At 44.3% G+C, this 14823-nt stretch overlaps 1 protein-coding gene across 1 annotated transcript in view; it reads left to right on the top strand.

Annotated features, from left to right (window-relative positions):
- LOC310773657 (uncharacterized protein) overlaps nucleotides 1–14823 on the top strand; it is a 66118-nt gene that overhangs the window by 31903 nt on the left and 19392 nt on the right. Inside the window, exons 2-3 of the mRNA XM_083633582.1 lie at nucleotides 4396–4477; nucleotides 5440–5960. Coding sequence (XP_083489708.1) covers nucleotides 4396–4477; nucleotides 5440–5960 — 603 coding nt within the window. The remainder of the gene's footprint in view (nucleotides 1–4395; nucleotides 4478–5439; nucleotides 5961–14823) is intronic.

Raw genomic sequence — 14823 nt, 5'->3', positions numbered from 1 at the left:
AGTCTGTGTAACTATAGAGTGGTACAGTCTGTGTAACTATAGAGCAGAACAGTCTGTGTAACTATAGAGCGGAACAGTCTGTGTAACTATAGAGCAGAACAGTCTGTGTAACTATAGAGTGGAACAGTCTGTGTAACTATAGAGTGGAACAGTCTGTGTAACTATAGAGTGGAACAGTCTGTGTAACTATAGAGCAGAACAGTCTGTGTAACTATAGAGTGGAACAGTGTGTAACTATAGAGTGGAACAGTCTGTGTAACTATAGAGTGGAACAGTGTGTAACTATAGAGCGAAACAGTCTGTGTAACTATAGAGCAGAACAGTCTGTGTAACTAGAGCGGAACAGTCTGTGTAACTATAGAGCAGAACAGTCTGTGTAACTATAGAGCAGAACAGTCTGTGTAACTATAGAGTGGAACAGTCTGTGTAACTATAGAGCGGAACAGTCTGTAACTATAGAGTGGAACAGTCTGTGTAACTATAGAGCGGAACAGTCTGTGTAACTATAGAGCAGAACAGTCTGTGTAACTATAGAGTGGAACAGTCTGTGTAACTATAGAGCGGAACAGTCTGTGTAACTATAGAGTGGAACAGTCTGTGTAACTATAGAGTGGAACAGTCTGTGTAACTATAGAGTGGAACAGTCTGTGTAACTATAGAGTGGAACAGTCTGTGTAACTATAGAGTGGAACAGTCTGTGTAACTATAGAGCGGAACAGTCTGTGTAACTATAGAGCAGAACAGTCTGTGTAACTATAGAGTGGAACAGTCTGTGTAACTATAGAGCGGAACAGTCTGTGTAACTATAGAGCAGAACAGTCTGTGTAACTATAGAGCGGAACAGTCTGTAACTATAGAGCGGAACAGTCTGTGTAACTATAGAGCAGAACAGTCTGTAACTATAGAGTGGAACAGTCTGTGTAACTATAGAGCGGAACAGTCTGTAACTATAGAGCGGAACAGTCTGTGTAACTATAGAGTGGAACAGTCTGTGTAACTATAGAGCAGAACAGTCTGTGTAACTATAGAGTGGAACAGTCTGTTTAACTATAGAGCGGAACAGTCTGTAACTATAGAGCGGAACAGTCTGTGTAACTATAGAGTGGAACAGTCTGTGTAACTATAGAGCGGAACAGTCTGTGTAACTATAGAGCGGAACAGTCTGTGTAACTATAGAGTGGAACAGTCTGTGTAACTATAGAGCAGAACAGTCTGTGTAACTATAGAGCGGAACAGTCTGTGTAACTATAGAGTGGAGCAGTCTGTGTAACTATAGAGCAGAACAGTCTGTGTAACTATAGAGTGGAACAGTCTGTGTAACTATAGAGTGGAACAGTCTGTGTAACTATAGAGTGGAACAGTCTGTGTAACTATAGAGCAGAACAGTCTGTGTAACTATAGAGCGGAACAGTCTGTGTAACTATAGAGCAGAACAGTCTGTGTAACTATAGAGCAGAACAGTCTGTGTAACTATAGAGTGGAACAGTCTGTGTAACTATAGAGTGGAACAGTCTGTGTAACTATAGAGGCTGTGTGAGGCCCTGCCTGCAGCTCCTTCCTCCCCTTTCCCTCTTTTTGAAGTACTTCAGAAGGAAGAGGAGGCGTGTGTTCTGTGTGTATTAGAGAGTGGAAGGGAGGACACACACTGTATGTATGAATGTGTGTGTGTGTATGTACGTGTGTGTGAGGCGCGCGTGTGCGCACACACACACACACACACACACACACACACACAGGCACAGATGGCAGCTGCTCAGCGAGGCCTCAGAGTGGTAATTACTGAGTGTGAGGCGCATTACTTAACTCTTAGCGTTGCAGTCTGGTGGGTTTATGTATTGTTGCTAACTGCTGTAGACCAGGAATTGATTTGAAAGAGACGGTCTGGTTCAGGTTGTGGGAAAAGAAAGTAGCCTGCATTGAGCTCAGGCAGCACCTTCTTCAACTGTCCACTAGCTCTGCATTCTCTAACTTAAAGCATCTACTACTGCATGTAGCGTAATGCAACTGCAACCACCTCACAACGGGCAGACTAAAAATGTCATAGCAAAATGAAATCATACTTTAGCTGTAGGTTGGGAGTCTTGTTGTTTTGTTAAAGATGTGGTCAAAATGATATGTTTCTTCTTGTTCCTATGGATGAGCTTGACTGTGCTGAATGATGTGTGTGTTTGACACTAGAAGCTGTTTTCACAATCGTCTGCTGAGTGGAAAGTTTCTCTGTGCTCACTGAAAAGGCCATTTTCAACAAACATGATTCATGACATCACAAATACTGGAGCCAATGTCCCTGTCCAGTATTCAGCAGTTAAAACTCTTGTTTGTATGCTGTGATTGGCTATTTATGTTCTAAATAACCCTAATTGGTTGGTTTGGAATTTTTAATGAGGCAGAAAAGGGGAAGTCATTTTATGGATTTTAACAAGATAATTTGTCATTTTTTGTGTGGGAAAACCATTCGACACAAATTATTGTTCAAAGTAGAGCATTTGATATACATTTTAAAACATTTTTGTGGCCAACTGATTACATTGTAACTGATTACATTATAACTGATTACATTATAACTGATTACATTGTAACTGATTACATTGTAACCCTGCAAAGCTCCAAATTAGGAATTGGATCTATCTTCTTTTGGCTTAGTTATACCAAGGCAAGGATTTAGGTTTTGCTTTTATTTGTAGTTTTTATTCATCTGTGTTATATGTATGTATGTGTGTCTGTAGATACCGTATTTCTTCTAATAAACGTTTATTATGCTAAATCAACCCAGACCCCCGGCAGTTAAAGGAGACCCGGCGGCAGTTAGAGTGAGGCGTGTATTTCGTTTTGCACAGAATCGAGCCAGGCGATTATCATTTTTTGTATAGAATTCCTGCTCAGGAAAAACGGAAAGTATCAAATTGCGTATTTAAACCAGTGAGATAGTACTTAGTACACACACAAGAGGGTAGGTACAGGCAGTTTAAACCAGTGAGATAGTACTTAGTACACACAAGAGGGTAGGTACAGGCAGTTTTGAACATGCCTAGTATTGTACAATGGATGGACTGGAATGAATGAAAACAACTGAGATGGCCTTCATCATCATCATCACCATCCAACGATACGCTATCAGTTCATTGCTCTCCTCTTCTCCCTCTGTCATACAGCCATACCGTATTTCAAACAAGTAACATTCACCTACCACTCACATTCAGTTTGTTTGTGTTTCATTGGAAAGAAGTAGTTAGCATTAGCAACGTTATGGACGGTGCTAACAGGCACCAGCTAACGTTTAGCTACCAAGGAAGCAACCAAGCAGCACTCTCAGACAAACAAAGCAGACTTACCAAATATGTATGTATGTTTCCAAATTATACATGTCCGGTATAATGGGTATACGGTAATCCATACTGCATTTATGATCGCTGTTCCGCTGACAGAAATGCACTTTTAGAAGGCGCAACAGTGTTGCGCAACACTAACCTTAACGTAACTTGTGGACTTGCTCAAGTGTCCAGACAGCGTCTCCAGTATAACACGTTGACTATTTCCGTACTCCTGCTGTACAATCTGTAGCATCAAACAATGCGCTATGCATACTTGAAACATGTCGGTTATGTATAAACAAAGCATAACATTGTCTGACAGGGGGTAGATACCTGACTTCCACCAAAACACACGTCATTACCGTAAGTGACTCAAATCAGTCAACACAGTGTGTGCAACTTTGGCCATGTTCAGACTAGAAGGCCAAATCCAATTTGTGAACTTTAGTGACCTATTAATGGCTTTTATCCAGATTGGTTTTCTGAGTCTGGACGCTCCAAGTCTCATTTGTGTCACTTGTCCCAAACCACATATGGAGGTAGTTTCCAATCTGCTTCAAATGTGCTTTTGACTGATGTGACTTCAGTGCAGACGCGCAGATCCACCAAATCTGATTTGAACGTCAGTCGCAACTCGTCATCAAATGCTTCCGCGCAGGAAAACCACGTCACCAACGTACGTATTTACCGACGCCCACGTCGTTGCCGTAGCAACCCATGCAGATGGGCTGTTTAGGTCTGGACACACAGATCCGACTTGAAAATCAGATTTGGGCACTACCAAATCAGATTTGGGAAACCAATCAAGATCATGTTGATTAATGACTTTATCAGCAAATCAGATTTGCCTGTAATGTGAACATGGCCTTTGTAATCGAGATGCTCCTGCTTAATGGATTCTTTCCTCAATGTGAAACTTAAAATACCCTCCATGATCCGTTCTAGGCCCAATTTACTTTAGAAATATGGTGAAAACGGCCCCTCTCATTTTGGAGCGCTCTTGACCACAATGAGGGATGTCAGGGTCAATTTAATGGCTGTTACATCCTGGCATATCTGACCTATGACCTCAATCCCTTTCCAGATTTCTTACCATGGCAGTGGAGAGGGAGGGGAGAGTGATGATTCAGAGGGCGAGAACCAGGAACTTGCACAGATTGACAGAGGTATGTGCCCTCTGACAGCCCAACTGTCTTTGTTTTCATTGCATAGGTGACATATTTCTCTCCACCTCATATTGCTTATTTATGGTTCTCACAGTTGAATGATTTGCATTTTGCACTTGATTGGCCAATCACACACTTAGTTAGCTAGGAACAGCTGCACTTTATTTTGCAACCATCTCTGCTACTTCTCCTTTTTCTTCCGCTCAATATTTTATTTTCAGTTTTCAAAACATAAAAAACAACAACAACTCAGACACAAGGAAAGAGAGAGAGAGAGAGAGAGAGAGAAAAAAAAATCTACATTTCAATGTGACAACATGGTGCTAGAGGTGTCCATGTGCTTCCAAGAGATGTCATATATGGGATCACATGTAAGGGGTTAATGAAAAAGCAGCTGGGCGAGTCTCAGCGGTCGCCCCCTAACCTCATCAAGGTGTCGGCCAAAGACGGCTCCCAGGTAACCGAAAACTTTTTAAGTGAGTTGGTCCGTAGGAACCTGAGTCTCTCCATTCGTGTAACGGAGATCATGTCCGACCGACCACGGCTCAAAAGAAGGAGGAGAGGGGGACTTCCATTCCTGCAGAATTAGTTTCTTGGCGACAATAGTCCCCTGTGTCAGAGACTGTTGCACAGCTGTAGGAAAGTTCAGAGAGGACTCTGAGCAACCAAAGATGGTGATTTCTGCCTCCGGCTGAAGGGTTATTTTCTAGGCTTTACAATACCAGTCAAATATTTTGGCCCAGAGACCCGCCAATGAAGGGCAGAACCAGAAGGCCTGAGACAGAGTACCCTCTGCCCACCTGACACCTGTCACACAGTGGTGAGACAGACCGTTAAATCCTGTGCAATTTATGCTTAGAATAGTGAAGACGGTGAGTGACTTTAAACTGGATCAGTTGGTGTCTACTATTAACCGCTCCTACTTCTCCTGTGACGGGTTCCTGTTCATTGCCTCTTTATAGAACGACGGAGGAATTGCGCCCTCACCCCCTTGGCCACCAGCCAGCAGCACAACCAGGGTCCCCTCTCCCCGGCTCGTTTGCGACGCCTCCGCCTCCTGCTAGACGCTAACCTGGATCGCCACTCTTCAGAGGAGGAGCTCGAGCGAATCAGCTGCGGCGACAACAGGAAGTGGGCGTCGGTGGTTACCCATTGCCATAGCGACCACCACAGCAGCGCCTCCAGTGACGAGGAGGTGCGGGACCTCTGTGGCTGCGGGTCGCCGGCCGCCTCTGCCAGGCCTCTGGCGGAGCCTGGGGCTTGCCTGGCAGCCTCGCCCAGCCCCGTGCTGTTCAGCTCCAGCCCGCCGCGCAGCCTCAAGCCCCCTCCCTCCATGCGCTTTCAGCTCCAGGTGGTGCAGCCGGTGGCACGGCCCATCATTTTCACCCACTTTGACCAGTCGGCGGCTCCCTACCGAAAGTACCGGCACAGCTACGGTGGGGAACCGGGGAGGCCTAGTCTTGACCTGGAGAAAATGCAACAGGTTAGTAGTCCTGCTGTTGCTACAGTGCTATCACAAAGTCGGAGGCCTCCTCTCATCCCTTACTTTTTGGCTTATTGCAAAACACATTTAATCAGCATGTCATGATGAGTGATATAGGAAATACACCCATCGGTTTGTTTCATTTGTGATCTTTGCAAAGCACAGTGCTTGTTTAGGAGTATTACGATATGACTTTTACAGTAGGTGACATAGAGCCATGCATAAGTGGAAAAAGTGTGCGCTCATACACTAGGCCAGAGGTTTTCAAAGTGGGAGGCGGGCCTCCCCAGGCAGGCTCCAAGCAGGTTCAGGGGAGGCTCAGTGAATGGAAGTGAAAAAACATACGAGTTATTAAAAGGAGATCTCATAGAATAGCACATGTGTGTGATCTGGTTAAAGAGATAGTTCAGAGATACATTGGTTTGCACCTCCTCGTCACTTTCTCAGACTCAGAAAGAAAGAAAAGCCTTCAGACAGACATGTATTGATGTATTTGGTGAAGTCTGAAGTGTGTCAAACAGCAATATCAGCCTATCTTGGCTTGTTGAGTGTCTGTGAGATCAAATAACATCATCATGAGCCCATAGGCATCCAGGAATTGAGCGAGGGGAGCTCTTTTTTGTCTGGGGGAGGCCCACAGTCTCAGACTTTGAAAACCCATGCACTAGACTAGGCAGTATGGTAAAAGTCACACAAGCTTGAGCCAGATTTACATTGGTGCGCTGTACATTAAAGAGGAAATAGCTTTGTCGTGACTAGGGGCCTGTGTCCACCTAGCGTCTTTTCCTCAGGTCCAGCGTCTTTTTTCAGTTGTTTCCAATGCGGGGAGAGCGTATGCGAGCGCACACGGACGTGTAGAGAAAGTGCACAGCGCCCAGCGTCTATTTTCGGCGTTTTTGTGCGCCCGACTCCCAGCGCTCCCAGCGCTTCAAGCTGAAAATATTTTAACTTTTCAGAAAGACGCTGGTGTCGGCTGCTCCTTTTCTGGTAACTAATCATATGGAAAAACTATCGCAACAGAGACAGAACGCCTCAATTGTGGGAGCAGATCGGCTAGACACTTAATTTTTCTCGTGAGTGTTGTGCTTACTGCTTTTAATAGCGTAGCCTACCCGTGTTATTAGCTTGCTAGCTGTCAGCTATCAAGCTGAACTAACGTTACTTGCAGACTGCTTCCTTGTATATTGTGCGCTGGGATCAGCGTTCCCCAGCGTTTAATGTCGGAAAAAGACGCTAGGTGGACACAGGCCCTAAGTCAACAATGAAATATTTTAATATGTGCAACATACACCACTATGCTACCACAGCACTATGGTGTTCACATGTGTGGAGTTTCTGAAGTGAATACTGATCAATCAAATAAAAAGATGTAATGTAAGTTGAACAAATGAGCAGAGGACTGGTAGTTACTGGACATAACGTTTGTGCACCGTCAAATAGATTAACTTTCTACCCCCAAAATAAGTGACGTCAATAAGTGTCTAAACATTATTAGCTTTTAGTGGATTACCCACTTTTAGCATCAGTTGAACTAGGAATATTACGTGCTCATTGATATTTCTAGCACCGCACACTCAACTGCAGTTGTGCAATTAGTATTATTATATAGTAGTAATATATAGTGATTATATTTATTTAGCACTGAAATATTGAATATATAATTCAGCTAAAACGATATTATGTTTATTTCATTGAAATGTTCAAAGTGCCAAGCAACAGATGGGCCTTAGCTTAGCAGGCGAACAATGCAAACAATTACATCGGTCTGGGGATCAGGTCCAAAAGTACAATAATGTCCCCACAGTCTACCCAGCTACCCTAGTACCCACAGACACACACGTGCGCACACACACACACACACACACACACACACACACACACACACACACACACACACACACGTGCACAGCCATCCCTCTCCATAGCCGGCCGCTTGCCACCATGGTGGTCTGGCTGGAGAGGGATGAGGGGATGAGAGGGAGGCACGGACGGCAGATGTCCGCCCTCATTTCTCACAAAGGCTGGCTGGCGAGCGAGCGAGTGAGGGGAGAGGATGGAGGGGCGGAGCCAGGAGGAGAGTGAGGATGGAGGGGCGGAGCCTCAGAGGCAGGAGGAGAGGGTTAAATAAACAACAGCCACTAATGAGTCATGGAGAAGCTGCCCCGCTCATCATTACAATCCAATAGACTTGTTGGCCCACACTGTGTGTGTGTGTGTGTGTGTGTGTGTGTGTGTGTGTGTGTGTGTGTGTGTGTGTGTGTGTGTGTGTGTGTGTGTGTGTGTGTGTGTGTGTGTGTGTGTGTGTGTGTGCTCGTGTGTGTGTGTGTGTGTGTGTGTGTGTGTGTGTGTGTGTGTGTGTGCGTGCTCATGTGTGTGTGTGTGTGTGTGTGTGTGGAAACTGCAGGATTCAGGGCTCCATATGTCCATGGGGCTTTTAGAGGGAAAGAACAGATGATGAGAGACAGCGGGCAGCAATGAGAGGGGCATAAGGAAAAAAAGAGTGTGTGTGTGTGTGTGTGTGTGTGTGTGTGTGTGTGTGTGTGTGTGTGTGTGTGTGTGTGTGTGTGTGTGTGTGTGTGTGTGTGTGTGTGTGTGTGTGTGTGTGTCTGTCATTTGTTTGTGTCTGCATAATGTACGTATATCCTCATGTGTGACTTTGTGTCTGCATAATGTAATGTTGTGTCTCAATGTGAGTGTGTATGTGAGTGTGTCTTGATGTGAGTGTGTCTCTATGTGAGTGTGTATGTGAGTGTGTCTCGATGTGAGTGTGTATGTGAGTGTGTCTTGATGTGAGTGTGTATGTGAGTGTGTCTCTATGTGAGTGTGTATGTGAGTGTGTCTCGATGTGAGTGTGTATGTGAGTGTGTCTCTATGTGAGTGTGTATGTGAGTGTGTCTCTATGTGAGTGTGTATGTGAGTGTGTCTCGATGTGAGTGTGCATGTGAGTGTGTCTTGATGTGAGTGTGTCTCGATGTGAGTGTGTCTGTGAGTGTGTCTCTATGTGAGTGTGTATGTGAGTGTGTCTCTATGTGAGTGTGTATGTGAGTGTGTCTCGATGTGAGTGTGTATGTGAGTGTGTCTCGATGTGAGTGTGCATGTGAGTGTGTCTTGATGTGAGTGTGTCTCGATGTGAGTGTGTCTGTGAGTGTGTCTCTATGTGAGTGTGTATGTGAGTGTGTCTCTATGTGAGTGTGTATGTGAGTGTGTCTCGATGTGAGTGTGTATGTGAGTGTGTCTCGATGTGAGTGTGTCTCGATGTGAGTGTGTATGTGAGTGTGTCTCGATGTGAGTGTGTCTCGATGTGAGTGTGTATGTGAGTTAGGGATGTCAATTTTCGGTTAATTTCACTTTCGATTAACCGACGCTAATAATCGATTAACCTATCGGTTAACACTTTCAGTGCCACGGCCCTTGGGCAAAAGGTTGCTTGCTGTGCCACATAGGCCGCAATGCATTTTAAAACAGTCATATAATTTCTTTAATAATTACTATGTAAACACTGAACACGCACAAATAACGATGAGACTCTCTTCTATCACCTGCAAAAAAAAGTTTATTGATCCCATTTTCCGTTCTTTAGTTATGAGCCGGAGAAGATAGCTTGATTGAACGAAAAAAAGAGCTTTTTTTCTACGAGCTGAGATAATGAGCCTTTTGTGAAATTAAACATTTCAAGCACATCACTGACTCTGAAGCTAATTTTCTGATGTAGTCACACCTCAAAAATAATTTCCTTCAATAAAACAGTGAAGGCAAGGGAATTTTGTTTGGAAGAATAATATTTTTAGCTGAAACCAGCAGCGCTGGCGCCTGCATGCGCTGCTGGTTGCAGCTTCTTGCTGATCTTTTGCTGCTGGTGGGCATCGGATATTCTGGCTTGCGTTTGCCAACCCTGTCCTGCTGTCTGGGTCTGTGTTGTGTACTTGGCTCTGCGTGCCCACCTCCCCCCCTCCTCCTCCCCCCCCCCCCCCCGTTGTGGGAGGAGTGTCTCTCTGCTCTGCTGTTTTCTCGTTTTCTCTGCCTGCTCAGCACTGAAAAAGTCAGCTAGATCCTGCTTTTTTACAGCCGCGTGTACCAGCTCCCATGCTTCGAGTTGAGAATAATAACAAATCCACGGCTGATCATGTGTTGCAGCGGACACGGAGGCTGTTGCAGCGGACATCGAGGTGCTCAATTGTGATAGCAGATTGGCTGCTGCAGGGGCACAGCTAAACGTTGCTTCAATGAAGCCGCTGCATACGGACGGATGCGATGCGATTTCCTTCCCCCCAATGACTTCTTCTGTGTGTTTCACTCCACGTTCTCTCATCTGGAGAGCGCTGTCGCCACCTAAGGGTTCTGTAAAATAGGTTAGACACATTCAATACCTCTGAATATTGTAAGAGGCGATGTAAGAGGCATAGATCGACACCCCCCCGTCAAAAAAAAAAAATCGAGTTATGACGCCATTTGGCGTCGCTGGCACTGTACGGTAAATTTCTAATGACGCCATATGGCGTCGCTGGCACTGAATGTGTTAATTCATAATTTTTTAATATAAAAAAAAAAAAAAAAAAATTGTCTATTTACTCAATGAGCTCATGCCCAAACAAGGCGTGTCTATTTAGATGCTGAAATGTTAATGCTTTTTGTGTTAGAATTATGCCTTTATTTTTTGTTGGCTTTGCTGAAATTTATAAGTTTATTGCCACATTTTGATCAGGTAATCATTCCAAAATCATTCTGGCTCTTATATGGATGACAAGGAAATATATTTTTGAGAGCTTTATTTCCTGTTTATGTAAACATTACAACAACAACAATCTGTTATTTCTTTTGATTTTTTCACATTAGGCCTACTGTCTTTTGCAGCATAAAAACTTAAACAAAATATAGCCTATTTCGATTTGCTGCCAACAATTGAACAAAATTTGAACAAAATAGTTGCATGATGCAAAACACTGTGCAAAATCTGCAAGGAAACTCAAAAAACGTGTCAAAAAAAAAATATATATATTTTTTTTAATATTAACTGATAGACCGACAGCAATAACCGAACAACGACGTTAGCGACGGTTAATCGATTAACGGTTAACCGTTGACATCCCTAATGTGAGTGTGTCTCGATGTGAGTGTGTCTCGATGTGAGTGTGTATGTGAGTGTGTCTCGATGTGAGTGTGTATGTGAGTGTGTCTCAATGTGAGTGTGTCTCTATGTGAGTGTGTCTTGATGTGAGTGTGTCTCTATGTGAGTGTGTCTTGATGTGAGTGTGTATGTGAGTGTGTCTCGATGTGAGTGTGTATGTGAGTGTGTCTCGATGTGAGTGTGCATGTGAGTGTGTCTTGATGTGAGTGTGTCTGTGAGTGTGTCTCGATGTGAGTGTGTCTCTATGTGAGTGTGTATGTGAGTGTGTCTCTATGTGAGTGTGTATGTGAGTGTGTCTTGATGTGAGTGTGTCTGTGAGTGTGTCTTGATGTGAGTGTGTCTCTATGTGAGTGTGTCTTGATGTGAGTGTGTCTCGATGTGAGTGTGTATGTGAGTGTGTCTTGATGTGAGTGTGTATGTGAGTGTGTCTCGATGTGAGTGTGTCTCTATGTGAGTGTGTATGTGAGTGTGTCTCTATGTGAGTGTGTATGTGAGTGTGTCTTGATGTGAGTGTGTCTGTGAGTGTGTCTTGATGTGAGTGTGTCTCTATGTGAGTGTGTCTTGATGTGAGTGTGTCTCGATGTGAGTGTGTATGTGAGTGTGTCTTGATGTGAGTGTGTATGTGAGTGTGTCTCGATGTGAGTGTATGCACATTCAGTCAAGTGGAATGGGAGGTGCTGCAGGGAATACAATAGGGGGCCTACAGAGGTAGCTAGCAGACACCGCTCGCCTCTGCCATTAACCCTTTAGCTGGACAACTTCCAGGCACCAAGTCTGCCTCAACTTCTGCACCGTCTCCATGATGTCTCCATGTCTTCTGCAGGTGCTGTTCTGTATTTTCACTAGAAACATGTCTATTTTGAGTCTTTGAGAAACTCCACAACAGATATGGGATGGGAGGAGTCCTAGTTGGAAGTGTATTGCTCACATGTGATCTAGGATTGGGATTCCCAAACATTTTCCATGACATGGACCCCAAGTACATCAAGTACATACTCTCTACCACAGACTCTTATTTAGAAAGAGGATTTCCTATGGAACCACATCTGAGAAGATTGTTGTAGAATACACCACCGGTCCAAAGTTCCGGGTGAATGTTGAATGATGTTTTTCATCATCTTAAAGCCACGTTCACCTTATGACTTATGCTTAAGCTTAAATGCATGGAATTTGTTTCGTAGGCAAATATAACTAGTGAAGTTGATGGCGATGTGTGAATTTCCTTTCAAAGCCTTTGCCTGTCTGAATGTCCATTATCTGAGATAGTTTAGATTTATTTTGGTCACTGCACAATTCCATTTGTTCTTTCACAGTTCTAATGTTTTGTGTTTTGTAAAAATGAAGAAAAATGTGGTATTTCCAAACTTTGACTGCTAGTGTATGACTAAGATATGAATAAGATATGACAATTATATATTTGCCAATGTCAATACTCTAGGCGTGGGGTGATAACAGTGGGGAGTGAAACCTGTGATCAAAGTCATCCTGACACATTCTCTCCTCATGCCAACTCATAGGGAGTGACATAAATTTAACTATTTCTCAAGCCCCTTTTAGACTTGCCAAAAATCCCACTAATATCCACAAACTAGTGGCATTTTCTTCAGTCTAAAAGTTTCCAAGCCAGGCCGTTTAGCCGATAGAGCGATAGCGCGTTTTTACGCGACGGCTCTGCACGCCATGGCGATATAAATCTTGGCGGTGGTCCAACACGTGATTTTCCGACCCTGCTTCTCCTCCTCCTGAGTTGCCGCCCCTTTTCCAGCGTGAGTCAGTGAGATAATCAGTGATTCCCACAGGCTGAAACTCGGCTTTCTTAACAGTTAACTTCTTTACATTGATGGAATATGCCGACAGAACAAAGCATCTCTCTCTCATGCTGCATGCACGAGCGCCAGGCGGCAGGTGCATAGACTGCGTCAAGTCAGTCAGAATGTATAAGTAGCAGAGCCATATAATAGAAGAGTTCCGACATCTCCATTCACTCCAATGGACCAGTTTTTTTCCAGGAAGTAAGGTCCTGGAACTCCTGAGTAAAAAAAGCAGCACTGTCGAGTTGCAGCAAAATAAACAGTTTGTGTTGTACTTTGAAAGGGGTTTTCATCCCTTGAATCAAATTGTACATTATCAGCTTTATTTTAGCATGCAAAAGTAGCGCGAGACCCATTCCTGGCTGTTCATTGGCTAATGAGTCTCGCATTTTGGTCCTCCGCTGACGCCACTCTCTCTCTAGAGGACACTATTAAGTATGTCATCCACTTTAGCTCTTTCAAAATAAAACCCTCGTAACGTTAACAATTAATTTTAATTTTGAATATTATGCTTTACAGCCACAGTTTGTCAGTGAAAACAACCCACATTCATGTTTCGATAACTAAAGAACGGAAGAACGGAGAAACAAACTCTTTTTTTCCCATGAAAGTAGAGGCTTTGTTCTGTCTTTTGGGATATTCGGTATTTACATGGTCGTAGAAGAAAATATTCTGTGGGTCGTGGAAAATCACTGAAAATGCTCACAAACCCTGGCGGTGGCTGGTGACTTTTCATTTGGAACTCTGGCGGGGAATGAGTTAACATCAAAACGAGTATTTTGATACATTTGCTGCTTCGTTTGTTGAAACACATTTTTCTCCTCGAACGTCAACATCAGTGAGGCTATTTACTGGTTTAAATGACATTATTTTGAAAGTTTTAACCGGAAGTTTGCATTTTGTTTTGGCTGGCCTAACGCTGTCCCTGTGCAGCCATCTGAGAAGGGAGAAGGGAGGGGGAACAGAGAGCCCGCAGACATGCTGAAACTTATGCCTGGTTCAGACTACACGAATTCAGCCCGATTTTAGACCGATTTGGTCGTGCGCGACAGATTTTCAGCGTCGGGCCCGAATATGACCGTCAGGGACGACGATCGGCCGTCTTCACCTCTTGTAGTGTGACATAATCAAAGACCAGCGTCGGGACCAGTCGGGACGTCTAGGACGCCTCACGACGCCCTGACGAAAAGACTGGCATGTCAGTCTTTTGCACATGGTTTCGCCTAGTGTGACACCCCGGAAGACAGGTATCAGGTCCTGGGGAGACCGCTCCCCGCTCGATACAGATTTCACCCGCTCGCACTCACCGCTCCGCTCCGCTCAAAAGAATAAAAGAGATAAAAAGGCCAGGGTGTTTTAATTTGCGTTTAAACGCCTGGGCAATGGGCATTGCTCACTACAAATAACATGAGCTCAGCAGAGTCGGCTGCATGTTCGTTTCTCTTCCTTCTCGTCTCGCAGCAGCTGGCAAGAAAATAGTGGGCGTGCACATGAAGTAAGTTGGAGGCTGGAGCGGACATCACAGTGCATCACAGCAGAGCCTGTCACTCATCCAAATAACGTTAATTCTGCAAGGGATATATATAGCACCTGGATTACATACATGTTTCACATAGGGTTGTGTTTGGATTTCAATGTTTTATTTTGCCCAATATTGAATTGTTTTACAATTGCATGTTGTGCTAACATAAACATTATTTCTATCTACCACTTTAGCCTATTTAGGCTGATTTGGTTGCTATTTCTTGTCAATGTAGTGGCCTCAATGCATGCTGGGAGATTTCCACAGGTCCGCCTCCCCGACGACCTGTGAACTCGCTGACGACAGCAGACGACGTGATGACGGTGGCATACGATGCTCTGTCGGTGTTAAGCGAGAATACACTTGTAGTGTGGCCAGTCTCCCGACCAAGACATGGTGACATGG

Source organism: Poromitra crassiceps, assembly GCF_964638095.1.
Source record: "Poromitra crassiceps genome assembly, chromosome: 3".
Taxonomy (NCBI): Eukaryota; Metazoa; Chordata; class Actinopteri; order Beryciformes; family Melamphaidae; genus Poromitra; species Poromitra crassiceps.
The sequence above is the reverse complement of the archived record's forward strand: the minus strand, read 5'-3'. Positions and strand labels throughout refer to the sequence as shown.